The sequence below is a fragment of the Rhinopithecus roxellana genome, chromosome 16, assembly GCF_007565055.1.
Source record: "Rhinopithecus roxellana isolate Shanxi Qingling chromosome 16, ASM756505v1, whole genome shotgun sequence".
Taxonomy (NCBI): domain Eukaryota; kingdom Metazoa; phylum Chordata; class Mammalia; order Primates; family Cercopithecidae; genus Rhinopithecus; species Rhinopithecus roxellana.
This window is the reverse complement of record NC_044564.1, coordinates 22,423,651-22,436,144: the sequence shown is the minus strand read 5'-3', so window position 1 is coordinate 22,436,144 and position 12,494 is coordinate 22,423,651. Positions and strand designations below refer to the sequence as shown.

At 43.3% G+C, this 12,494-nt stretch overlaps 1 protein-coding gene across 4 annotated transcripts in view; it reads right to left on the bottom strand.

Annotated features, from left to right (window-relative positions):
- RNF38 (ring finger protein 38) overlaps window positions 1–12,494 on the bottom strand; it is a 154,222-nt gene that overhangs the window by 81,586 nt on the left and 60,142 nt on the right. For 3 of the 4 annotated variants that reach the window (XM_010369951.2, XM_030919402.1, XM_010369952.2), the window contains exon 2: window positions 7,802–7,872. The exons of the other annotated variant lie outside the window; for it this stretch is intronic. In XM_010369951.2, coding sequence (XP_010368253.2) covers window positions 7,802–7,872 — 71 coding nt within the window. The remainder of the gene's footprint in view (window positions 1–7,801; window positions 7,873–12,494) is intronic. 4 annotated transcript variants of the gene reach the window in all.

Here is a 12,494-nt window from a genome sequence, read left to right as displayed (position 1 = left end):
TGATCTCAGCTTACTGCAGCCTCCGCCTCCTAGGTTAAGGCGATTCTCCTGCCTCGGTTCCCTGAGTAACTGGGATTACAGGCATGTGCCACATGCCCAGCTAATTTCTGTATTTTTAGTAGAGACAGGATTTCGCCACATTAGCCAGGCTGGTCTCGAACTCCTGACCGCAGGTGATCCACCCACCTTGGCCTCCCAAAATGCTAGGATTACAGGTACGAGCCACTGCACCTGGCCTTGCATGAACTTTTATATTTCATTTGGCTCTCTAAATTCGTATCAGCTCTAGGCAAGGTTAAATCCTTCTCCCATGATCTGGATTTTCAGGTTCCCCAGTGAGGATGTGTGTTTGGAGGCAGACTTTCCTTCCCCCCTTGCACTTTGGGCACTCACAGCTTTTTGGCTGTCTCATGGAATTTGCAGCGCCAACCCGCTTATTTTGAAGGGTCTGTGAATAATTTCATCTTTACTGTTATGTTCCTGCGGTAGTTCTTGAAGCAAAAGTTCACGATATGAGTCTCCACACACTGTTTTGTCCGTCTGAGTAGAAGCTGCAAGTTAATCCTGCCCTCTTTTGATTTAAAATTATACATCTTACTTGAATTCTAACAGTAGGTTAATGTTTATTTTTTATATTTGAACTATTTATCTAAAAATACCAATAATTCTATAGATTAACAATACTTTCATCACTTTTTTTGGTTTTGGAGACAGAGTATCACTCTGTCACCCAAGCAGGAGTGCAGTGTCTCGGTTCAATACAACCTCCGCCTCTGGGTTCAAGAGATTCTCCTGCCTCAACCTTCTGAGTAGTTGGGATTACAGGCGTGTACACCACACACTCAGCTAATTTTCGCTAGAGACAGGGTTTTACCATATTGGCCAGGCTGGTCTTGAACTCCTGGCCTCCAGTGATCCGACTGCCTTGGCCTCCCAAACTGCTGGGATTACAAGCATGAGCCAACACACCCGGCCACTTCCAGCACTTTTTAAATGAAACACTGCTAAACTTTTACAAATCTAGTTCCTATCTTAAGCTAGAGAATCTTTCTCTATCAAGGTATAATCAAGAAACTTGATTTTACAAGGATAGAAAACATTTCATACAAATATGGTAAGAAAAAAAAACTGTTAATACTGAAATTCCAATTGTTATTTCTCAGGAGAGAAACTGAATAGAGTGCTGTGTTTGTTTTTACAATCAATATGTAAATCTTTTTTTTTTTTTTTTGGAGACGGGGTCTCACTCCATCACCCAGGCTGGAGTGCATGCAGTGGCTTGATCTCCATGCAACCTCAAGTAATCCTCCCATCTCAGCCTCCTGAGTAGCTAGGTATGTACCACTAGGCCCAGCTAATTTTGTATTTTTTGTACACACAGGGTTTTGCTATGTTGCCCAGACTGGTCAGCTGGTCTCAAACTCTTGAGGTTGAGTGATCCACTCACTTTGGCCTCCCAGAGTGCTGGGGTTACAGGCATGAGCCACTGCGCCTGGCCAACAATCAATATGTAATTTTTAAAAATTAAAAAGAGGCCAGGCATGATGACTCATGTCTGTAATCCCAGCACTTTAGAAGACCAAAGCAGGTGGATCATTTGAGGCCAGGAGTTGAAGACCAGCCTGGCCAGCATGGTAAAACCCCGTCTCTACTAAAAAAAAAATACAGACAAGGTATAGTGGCTCATGCCTGTAATCCCAGCACTTTGGGAGGCCGAGCCGGGCAGATCATTTGAGGTCAGGAGTTCATGACCAGCCTGGCCAACCTGGTGAAACCATATCTATACTAAAAATACAAAAACTCGCCAGATGTGGTGGTGTGCACCTGTAATCCCAGCTACTTGGGAGGCTGAAGCTGGAGAACTGCTTGAACCCGGGAGGTGGAGGTTGCAGTAAGCCAAGATCACACTACTGCATTCCAGTCTGGGCAATGGAGCAAGACTCCATTTCAAAAATAAATAAATAAATACTAAAAAATAAAAAGATCAAGAAAAAGGAAGTACACAGTCACGGAAGAAAAACTGGTACTTCTTGAGCAAAAATCTGAAAATCTGAAATCTGAAATGCTAGAAAATCCAAAACTTTCTGAGTACAGATTTCACACTCAAAGGACGTACTCAATGGAACATTTTGAAGTTTCAGATTTGGGATGCTCAACCAGTATATAACGCAAATATATAAAATCTGAAAAAAATAAAAAATCCCAAACACTTCTGGTCCCAAGCATTTTAGATAAGCGATATTGAACCTGTTAGTACATTTTCCATCTTCCCTGAAGATGGTATGCATGGGATTACCTATACACAAGCTAAATGGGTGCCTTTTTCCAAGACAAATGAACGAAGCCTACTATAAGGAATTCTTGTCAAGAAAGACTCCTGCGGCCGGGCGCGGTGGCTCAAGCCTGTAATCCCAGCACTTTGGGAGGCCGAGACGGGCGGATCATGAGGTCAGGAGATAGAGACCATCTCTGGCTAATACGGTGAAACCCCGTCTCTACTAAAAAATACAAAAAACTAGCCAGGTGTGGTGGCAGGCGCCTGTAGTCCCAGCTACTCAGGAGGCTGAGGCAGGAGAATGGCGTAAACCCGGGAGGCCGAGCTTGCAGTGAGCTGAGATCCAGCCACTGCACTCCAGCCTGGGCGACAGAGCAAGACTCCGTCTCAAAAAAAAAAAAAAGAAAAAAAAAGAAAAACTCCTGCTTAGAATCGCACATAAGCAGTTTAGGAAGGACTCTCCTATTTTCATTTCTCAAATGGCCATCCTCCTGGCAATGTATCAAGGACTCTGAAAATGTATATAATTGAGGATACAAGTTAATTTACCTCAACTGAGGGAATAGTCTTACCAAATTCTTCAATATTTTATCTCATTCTTGGGTCAGATCTAATCCCCCAGCTCAAGTTCGTTCTCACTGTGAAAATGTGACTATTTTCAAATTGACATTAGCTGAGTTAATTTCAGTATCTAAGTGAAACATGACTACAGGTGGTGCGCGCTTGTATTCCCAGCTACTTAGGGAGGTTGAGGTGGGAGAATCCCTTGAACGTGGGGGCAGAAATCGTATTGAGCAGAAATTGCGCCACTGCACCCCAGCCTGGGCGACAAAGTGAGACCCTGTCACAAACAAACAAACAAACAAAAACCTCGCACAGAATTTTGAGCCTGACACAGGGTAGGGATGACTTGGAAGAGGATCCTGGAGTAACAAACAGTCATGAATCAGAATAAAGGCCTGGGGGCAAGAAAAAAACTACAGGCAAAGACTGTTGCCAATGGTTCAGTTCCACTGTGACTCTCGGAGGCCTTCTCCACTTGCAGATATATTTCTCCGAGCATGTCACAGTTGAATGGGTAAAGTTAAAACAGGAATAGGTTTCTTCAAACAGCAGAGTACAGACTCAAGTAAGGCAGCTTGGGATGGAATCCCAGTGTACTGCTATGTGATCTTGGGTAAATATTTAATCCTCACTGATAAAACTGGAATAAAGCAGTCCCTACTTCAAAAGGTGTTATGACTACCTGGTTAAGAGCAACCTTCTTCCAGTACTTCTATGCCCCCTTCCCTGCTTTCTTACTCTTCACAACACAAGTAATCGGTTAACAGTATCTTTATTTCCTTGCCCATTGCTCTATATGTAGTAGCTACTCAAATATAAACGTTTGCTACCTAGAAATTATGGAATATGGCCCTGTGAACGAATGTAAAAATAATGCAGGAGGACTTGTGTAAATTGCTGTGCCCAATGTAAATTAATGAGAATCTGTAACTCACGGGATTTAATTAACATCAGAGCTGCAATCAGTTTCTTCCAGCACCATAAACTATAAACAGATACATAATCAGGAGAGAAACTTTAAGCTGGAGGACAACAGATCAAGCCAAAAAACGGGATTGGCCACCACCTCCAAGGCTGTAGAGAGGATGTCCAACAAATACATTGGCCCTCACACTCCTTGCATGAACTGTGGTTCCATCCCCAGTCATACACGGATTACTTAAAAGTGAGAAAACTTTTAAGAAAAATCAACTTTTCTTCTCCAATCTGAGAAACACACCATGCCTGAAAGGTAAGCAAAGACAAGCAAAGAATCAACACGTTTTTACAATGTGCTCAGAATACCTAAGCAAATATTTTATATGACTTGCATTTGATATAGAAGATCTGCTCTAGCCCTAGCACTGTGGGTTACCACTGAACAAGTAATTTCTCCCATGGTGGTCACAGCTCCCAGGTTTATTTTTTTAAAAGCAGGTTAGGGCTGGGCGTGGTGGCTCACGCCTGTAATACTAGCACTTTGGGAGGCCAAGGCGGGCAGATCACCTGATGTTGGGAGTTTGAGACCAGCCTGACCAACATGGAGAAACCTCCTCTCTACTAAAAATACAAAATTAGCTGGGCGTGGTGGCAGATGCCTGTAATCCCAGTTATTTGGGAGTCTGAGGCTGGAGAATCGCTTGAACCCGGGAGGCGGAGGTTGCAGCGAGCCAAGATCGCACCATTGCACTCCAGCCTGGGCAACAAGAGCGAAACTCTGTCTGAAAAATAAAAAAATAATAAAATAAAAATAAAAAGCAGGTTGGCGTAAACATGCTGTATGATCCCTTTAATTCTGAGTAAGACTATATAAGGAAGTGGGGAACGGAGAGAGAGTGAGTGTGCAAAGGGCAACAGGTTCATTTTAGTTTTTGCAAAACCAATACCCACGTGTCATAGAAAGATATCGGGGGGTGTTGTAAATGTAGGGATCTGATTTTTAAATATGCTATCCACCCAGTCTCCTCCCCAGAATAACACCTGATGATCCTGTTGAAAGCTATAATCTGGCTGGGCACAGCAGCTCATGCCTGTAATCCAAACACTCTGGGAGGCCGAGTTGGGTGGATCACTTGGGGCCAGGAGTTCGAGACCAGCCTGGCCAACATGGTGAAACCCCATTTCCACTAAAAATACAAAAATTACCCGGGTGTGGTGATGAACACCTGTAGTCCCAGCTACTTGGGAGGCAGAGGCTCAACAATCACTTGAACCAGGAGGCAGACACTGCAGTGAGCTGAGATCTTTCCATTGCACTCCAGCCTGGCAACAGAGAGAGACTCTGTCTCAAAATAATAAACAAAAAAACAAACATAAAAATACAAAAAATTAGCTGGGCGCAGTGGCACACACCTGCAATCTCAGCTACTCAGGAGGCTGAGAATAGTTTGAACCTGGGAGACAGAGGTTGCAGTGAGCCAAGATTGTGCATTGCACTCCAGCCTGAGCAACGAAGGGAGACTCAGTCTCCCCACCCCATCCCCCCCCCAAAAAAAGAAAAAAAAAGGCTGTAATCTGTAACTTTTCTTTTATCCACTTCACTTACTATAAAATGCTAATACTAGAATCTTTATCTATTTTGTATCTGGCTGTATTCCCTAAATGCCTAGACACAGAGCTACCAATCGATAAGTATTACTTGCTGACTGAATAAGTTGAATAAATGCTAAATACATAGTCAAGAGACCCTAATCCATTTTCTCCATTTCCATTTAGGAAACAATCAATATATACATAGTAGATAGGAAGGAGAGGCGTTTCAGACTGTTCTTTAATCTGCTGATCTCCTATTCCTTAATAATATTCCTTAAACTTCTTTTCCCTTTTTTCCCCCGTATTTCCAGAAAAATCTCCTGTCTTAAAAGCACAAAATCAGCTATAGAAAGATTAATAAATTATGGCCGGGTGCGGTGGCTCAAGCCTGTAATCCCAGTACTTTGGGAGGCCGAGACGGGCGGATCACGAGGTCAGGAGATCGAGACCATCCTGGCTAACACGGTGAAACCCCGTCTCTACTAAAAAATACAAAAAAACTAGCCGGGCGAGGTGGCGGGCGCCTGTAGTCTCAGCTACTCAGGAGGTTGAGGCAGGAGAATGGTGTAAACCCGGGAGGCAGAGCTTGCAGTGAGCTGAGATCCGGCCACTGCACTCCAGCCTGGGCGACAGAGCGAGACTCCGTCTCAAAAAAAAAAAAGAAAGATTAATAAATTAGAAAACAAAAACAGTTTAAGGGGCGACAGGAAGTACCTGGCAAAGATAGACAAAAAGCTTATCTTTAGAATCTAAGGTCTGGAGACAACCCGGAGGGCAGTCTGGCTCCTATACTATAAATGAACAAATGGATAGTAGCATAACACACTTAGCAGAAGAAAAAAAATTTAACCCAAAAGCACCTTCATAATTATGATGCACAATCACTTGTAACATTAGTAACCTAAACTGATTTTGCTTTATCCCTCTATCATCACTCTTAACTTCAAATGCTCATTTCTAAAATCTGTAGTATACAAAATTTTCTGTAGCCAACTATATATTCTAGAAGTCTCTTTCAGTGGCTCGCCTTTGAAATAAGTTAAAAATGAAACTCATGCCTCTTGATTGGTACAATAATAAAGGAGACTCTGGAATGCTATGGCTACCACTCCCTGTAAAAAGAGTGAAATCAGTCTGAGCAAAGCTCACAAAGACAAAGAGACCAACAAACAGAACAAAGAAACCATTTGGAAATTCCCAATGATCAACCAACTTCTTGATCCAGCTCCAACGCAATAGGAGAGGAGGATCTTGATCAAAACAGCAGAGAAAAAGACTGCTTAGATTGGTCTGCACTGGAAACTACCAAAGGAGTGACAGATTCCTGCATATAACACACAGGAAATGGGAGGGAAGCCACTGGAAACTGGTGATGAAAAAGACTAAATTTAAGTCCATCCAGATCGGCAGCCAGATGTTCCCAACGCCCAGCCCACAGAAATATTTACTGCAATATTTCTGGCCCAGCAAGGGCTGGGCCATCCAGGGTACTGATGAGTATGAAAAGTCCCTAGAGATCAGGTTTCTTTAGAGATAAAAAGAACAAAAGCAAAAAACACAATGAAACCACCACCAATAGTTTGGACATAATTTAAAATATACACATATCAGGCCCAAAGTAGACTTCTTGTGTATGAACCAGATCGATTCAACTGACAATCCCCAATATTTAAATTGGCCTTTGAGGCAGGGCGCGGTGGCTCAAGCCTGTAATCCCAGCACTTTGGGAGGCCGAGACGGGCGGATCACGAGGTCAGGAGATCGAGAACATCCTGGCTAACACGGTGAAACCCCGTCTCTACTAAAAAATACAAAAAAAATTAGCTGGGCATGGTGGCGGGCGCCTGTAGTCCCAGCTGCTCGGGAGGCTGAGGCAGGAGAATGGCATGAACCTGGGAGGCGGAGCTTGCAGTGAGCCGAGATCCGGCCACTGCACTCCAGCCTGGGTGACAGAGCAAGACTCCGTCTCAAAAAATAAAATAAAATAAAATAAATTGGCCTTTGTAAACAGAGGCAAAAAAAATTTTTTTGAAGGTAAAGTATAAGAAGAAAACATAATTCAATGCAATTAACACCAAAAGTGGACCAAAAGGTAATGTCCAAGATATTTCCAACATGAGTTGCTGAGACAGCTATCAACCTTTGAAACACATGGTCATATATTAAGATAATCCATTCAGGCTGTGCATAAGAGGAAGCACCATGATGGGGACAGAGGCATAGGTAGGAAAGTGGAGTGTTGATCAAAAGTCCAACCCACCTCAGGTTGAGGAATTAGCCCTAGGTTTTCTGTATAATTTGACATACAAACCAGCAAGGCCCTCAGCATCTCAACAGTGTGTCCCCACAAATCACACTCTTCTTGCCCTAGGCCCAGAGTTATGCAAGAGAAACCAGCAATGTAAGGTTGGCATGCATTTTCACCATGGCAGACATCAACACGAACCTCACCTTGTCACTGTCATCATGACAAATGTGGTCGTGATGGATGGACTGGCACTGAAAAGAAGCACCAACACTACCTACAAGAAAAAGGGAGGAAAGGTTAAGATGCAGTAATTCCTTACATTTAAACTGCTTTACCAATTAAAAGTGCTTTTATATCCATGATCCCATCTAATAAAATACTCATAAGTAGACACTGTGGGGATTACTGTTCACGCATTTTAACAGAGGAAAACAAACCAGAGAGGCTGACCCACACAAAGCAGCAGTCAGAGTAGCAGGTCTAAAACGACAACTCCATTATTCAAACCGCTAACTCCCCCTCTTTCCACTAGACCGAGTGGTCTGCTCTCAAAGTAAGATTACCTACATAAACACAAGCTTTCAATAAGGCAAATTCTTATTTATGAGGAAAAATATTATATTCCTTTTCAGACTACACACTTCGAGAAAAAATTGGTCCTATAAATTCTAAACATATAAGAAACAATCTAATCTGCAATCACGTAACACTTTAAATGTTTTTATTACTTTAAATGTACACATTTTTAATAAATCCATTTGTTAACTTGAAAAACTACCTTCCAGTAACAACTGCTCTTTAATAATAGTTACCTTTCTAACCAATAAAAACACAAACTCAGGCCGGGCGCGGTGGCTCAAGCCTGTAATCCCAGCACTTTGGGAGGCCGAGACGGGCGGATCATGAGGTCAGGAGATCGAGACCATCCTGGCTAATACGGTGAAACCCCGTCTCTACTAAAAAATACAAAAAACTAGCCAGGCGACGAGGCGGGCGCCTGTAGTCCCAGCTACTCGGGAGGCTGAGACAGGAGAATGGCGTGAACCCGGGAGGCGGAGCTTGCAGTGAGCTGAGAGCCGGCCACTGTACTCCAGCCTGGGCAGCAGAGCAAGACTCCGTCTCAAAAAAAAAAAAAAAAAAAAAAAAAAAAACACACACACACAAACTATTCAATAAGTGATTGAACAACAGATTACCCATTTTTAAAAGTTTTGGTTTGTACTTCATACCATAAACAAAATGGTGAGTCAAATATCTATGTAATATAAAAAATGAGGGCAGTTTTAGACAAAAATGTTAAGTTTTTTTTTTTTTTTTTGAGACGGAGTCTCGCTCTGTGGCCCAGGCTGGAGTGCAGTGGCGCGATCCCGGCTCACTGCAAGCTCCGCCTCCCGGGTTCCCGCCATTCTCCTGCCTCAGCCTCCCAAGCAGCTGGGACTACAAGCGCTCGCCGCCACGCCCGGCTAATTTTTTGCATTTTTAGTAGAGACGGGGTTTCACCATGTTAGCCAGGATGGTCTCGATCTCCTGACCTTGTGATCCGCCCGTCTCGGCCCCCCACAGTGCTGGGATTACAGGCGTGAGCCACCGCGCCCGGCAAATGTTAAGTTTTTAAAATAATCTTGGAGGCCAAGCGCAGTGGCTCAGGCCTGTAATCCCAGCACTTTGGGAGGCTAGGGCGGGTGGATCACCTGAGGTTAGGAACTCAAGACCCAAGCTGGCCAACATGGTGAAACTCTGTCTCTACTAAAAATACAAAAATTAGCCACACGTGGTGGCGCACCCCTGTAATCCCAGCTACTAGGGAGGCTGAGGCAGGAGAATCACTTAAACCCAGGAGATAAGAGGCTGCAGTGAGCCAAGATCATGCCACTGCACTCCAGCCTGCATGAGTGAGACCCTGTTTCAAAAAAAGAAAAAGAAAATAATCTTGGAGTTAGCAAAACCTTCTGAAAGAAGATACTGCTCAAGCCTGTAATCCCAGCACTTTGGGAGGCCGAGACGGGAGGATCATGAGGTCAGGAGATCAAGACCATCCTGGCTAACACAGTGAAACCCCGTCTCTACTAAAAAATACAAAAAAAAACTAGCCGGAGGAGGTGGTGGGCGCCTGTAGTCCCAGCTACTTGGGAGGCTGAGGCAGGAGAATGGCGTAAACCCGGTAGGCGGAGCTTGCAGTGAGCTGAGATCCGGCCACTGCACTCCAGCCCGGGCGACAGAGCGAGACTCCATCTCAAAAAAAAAAGAAAGAAAGAAAGAAAGAAAGAAGATACTAAACATGAAGTCATAAATAAAACGCGCACATGACTGTGGACCAAAGGTTAACAAAACCCCTCCTGAGTAGCTGGGATTACAGGCACACGCCACCACACCCAACTAATTTTTGTATTTTTAGTAGAGACCGGGTTTCGCCATGTTGGTCAGGCTGGTCTTGAACTCCTGACCTCGTGATCTGCCCACCTCAGCCTCCCAAAATGCTGGAATTACAGGCATTAGCCACCATGCCCAGCCTCAGACAGTACATTTTAAGATATTATTAATGTTGGGAAGAAATAACATGAGGCTAAAGACTGCAAGTGAGGATCACATACTTATTTACTATTACAGTAAGAGCTTACTGATACTTCTAGATATGTAGAGCAGAAAGTTCTATTTCAGAATCGGATTTGTTTTGTTTTGTCTTGTTTTAAACAACCTTAGTGAGACACAATTCACATACTATACAATTATCTATTATTTAAAGTATACAATTAAATTTTTTTCAGAATATTCACAAAGTTGTACAACCATCATCACAATTTTAAGACATTTTCACCACCCCAAAAAGAAACGTCAAGACCATTTATCTCTTCCCTGAGCCACTGACAACCACTACTCCAACTTCTGTGTATTTGCCTATTCTGGACATTTCACATAAACAGAATCATAAAACTAATGTGGTCTTTGTAATCAGGTTCATTCACCTACCATAATGTTTGCAAGGTTCATCCACATTGAACCACATACCAATTCATTCCTTTCTATGGCTAAATAATATTCCAGTATATGGATATACCACATTTTGTTTCACTTTGGGAATATTATGACTAATGCTATTTTGGCATCCATTTGTAAGTTTTTTTTTTTTTTTTTTTTTTTTTTTTTTGAGACGGAGTCTCGCTCTGTCGCCCAGGCTGGAGTGCAGTGGCCGGATCTCAGCTCACTGCAAGCTCCGCCTCCCGGGTTCACACCATTCTCCTGCCTCAGCCTCCCGAGTAGCTGGGACTACACGCACCCGCCACCTCGCCCAGCTAGTTTTTTGCATTTTTTAGTAGAGACGGGGTTTCACTGTGTTAGCCAGGATGGTCTCAATCTCCTGACCTCGTGATCTGCCCATCTCAACCTCCCAAAGTGTCGGGATTACAGGCTTGAGCCACCGCACCTGGCCTTTTCCTTGTTTCTTTTCCTGTATTTCCTGCCAAATTAGGAGACAGAGATACATGAAAAGGTCAAGAGTATGTGTGCTGTAGAGAATCTCAAGAGGAATCCACTCCATCTCAAAGTGGGGCTCAAGTTTCCTACCCCCAGTTCTTCGGAATGCTGAATTTTATGAGGATCAGATTATTTAAAATAATTTTTTTTTGAGACAGAGTCTCACTCTGTTGCCCAGACTGGAGTGTAGTGACATGATCTTGGCTCACTGCAACCTCTGCCTCCCAGGTTCAAGTGATTTGCCTGCCTCAGCCTCCTGAGTAGCTGGGATTACAGTAGGCATCTGCCACCTCGCCCGGTTTTTCTTTTTTTGAGAAGGAATCTCGCTGGGTTGCCAGGCTGAAGTGCAGGGGTGCGATCTCAGCTCACTGCAACCTCTGCCTCCTGGGTTCAAGCGATTCTCTTGCCTCAGCCTCCAGAGTAGCTGGGACTACAGACATGCTCCAATCACACCCAGCAAATTTTGTATTTTTAGTAGAGATGGGGTTTCACCATGTTGGCCAGGATGGTCTTGATCTCTTGACCTCATGATCTGCCTGCCTCAGCCTCGCAAAGTGTTGGGATTACAGGTGTGAGCCACCATGCCCGACCCTTTTTTTTTTTTTGTATTTTTAGTAGAGATGGGGTTTCACCATGTTGGCTAGGCTGGTCTGGAACTCCTGACCTCAAGTGATCCACCCACCTTGGCCTCCAAAGTGCTGGGATTATAGGTGGGAGCCACTGTGCCTGGCCCAATTTAAATAGCTGTGAATTCAAGCAAATATATCTGAAAATTTACTGACAAACAAGGAGCTTTGTTTTTGAATGTTATCTATGGCAGCTTCAGAGAAATTCAGACTGCTTTAAAAATGAGTATTTTCTAATGTATTATAGCAACGAAAGTTACATTCAACTATATACAGAATGTTTTAAAATCATACTGTAGTTTGTTAAGGCATGCAATAATAGTAAATCGTCTTGGGATTATCATGAGTAACGTTCAGTTCTTTAGAAACCAGGTAGCTTTGCATAGTTCTGGTCTAGACCTATGCCATCTAACTTGGTGGCCACTATGCAGATGTGGCTACTGAGCATTTGAAATGTGGCTGGTCCAAATTGAGATGCACTGTCAATGTAACATACACACTGGATTTCAAAGACTTGGTATGAGAAAATGTAAAGTATCTTAATATTACAGTAGAAATATTTTGGTATATTGGACTGAATATTAAAAATAATTTCAAGTTTTCTTTCTAATGTGGCTACTAACAAAATTTAAAATCATGTGGCTATTACATTTTATTGAACGGCCTTGTTCATCCAGTTCATTGAAGTGTACAAGAGAGATGAAACATTTAGCTGTGATGTGATCCTCCCATTCATAAGAATCTTATCCTCCCGACTGGGCATGGTGGCTTATGCCTGTAATCCCAGCACTCTGGGAGC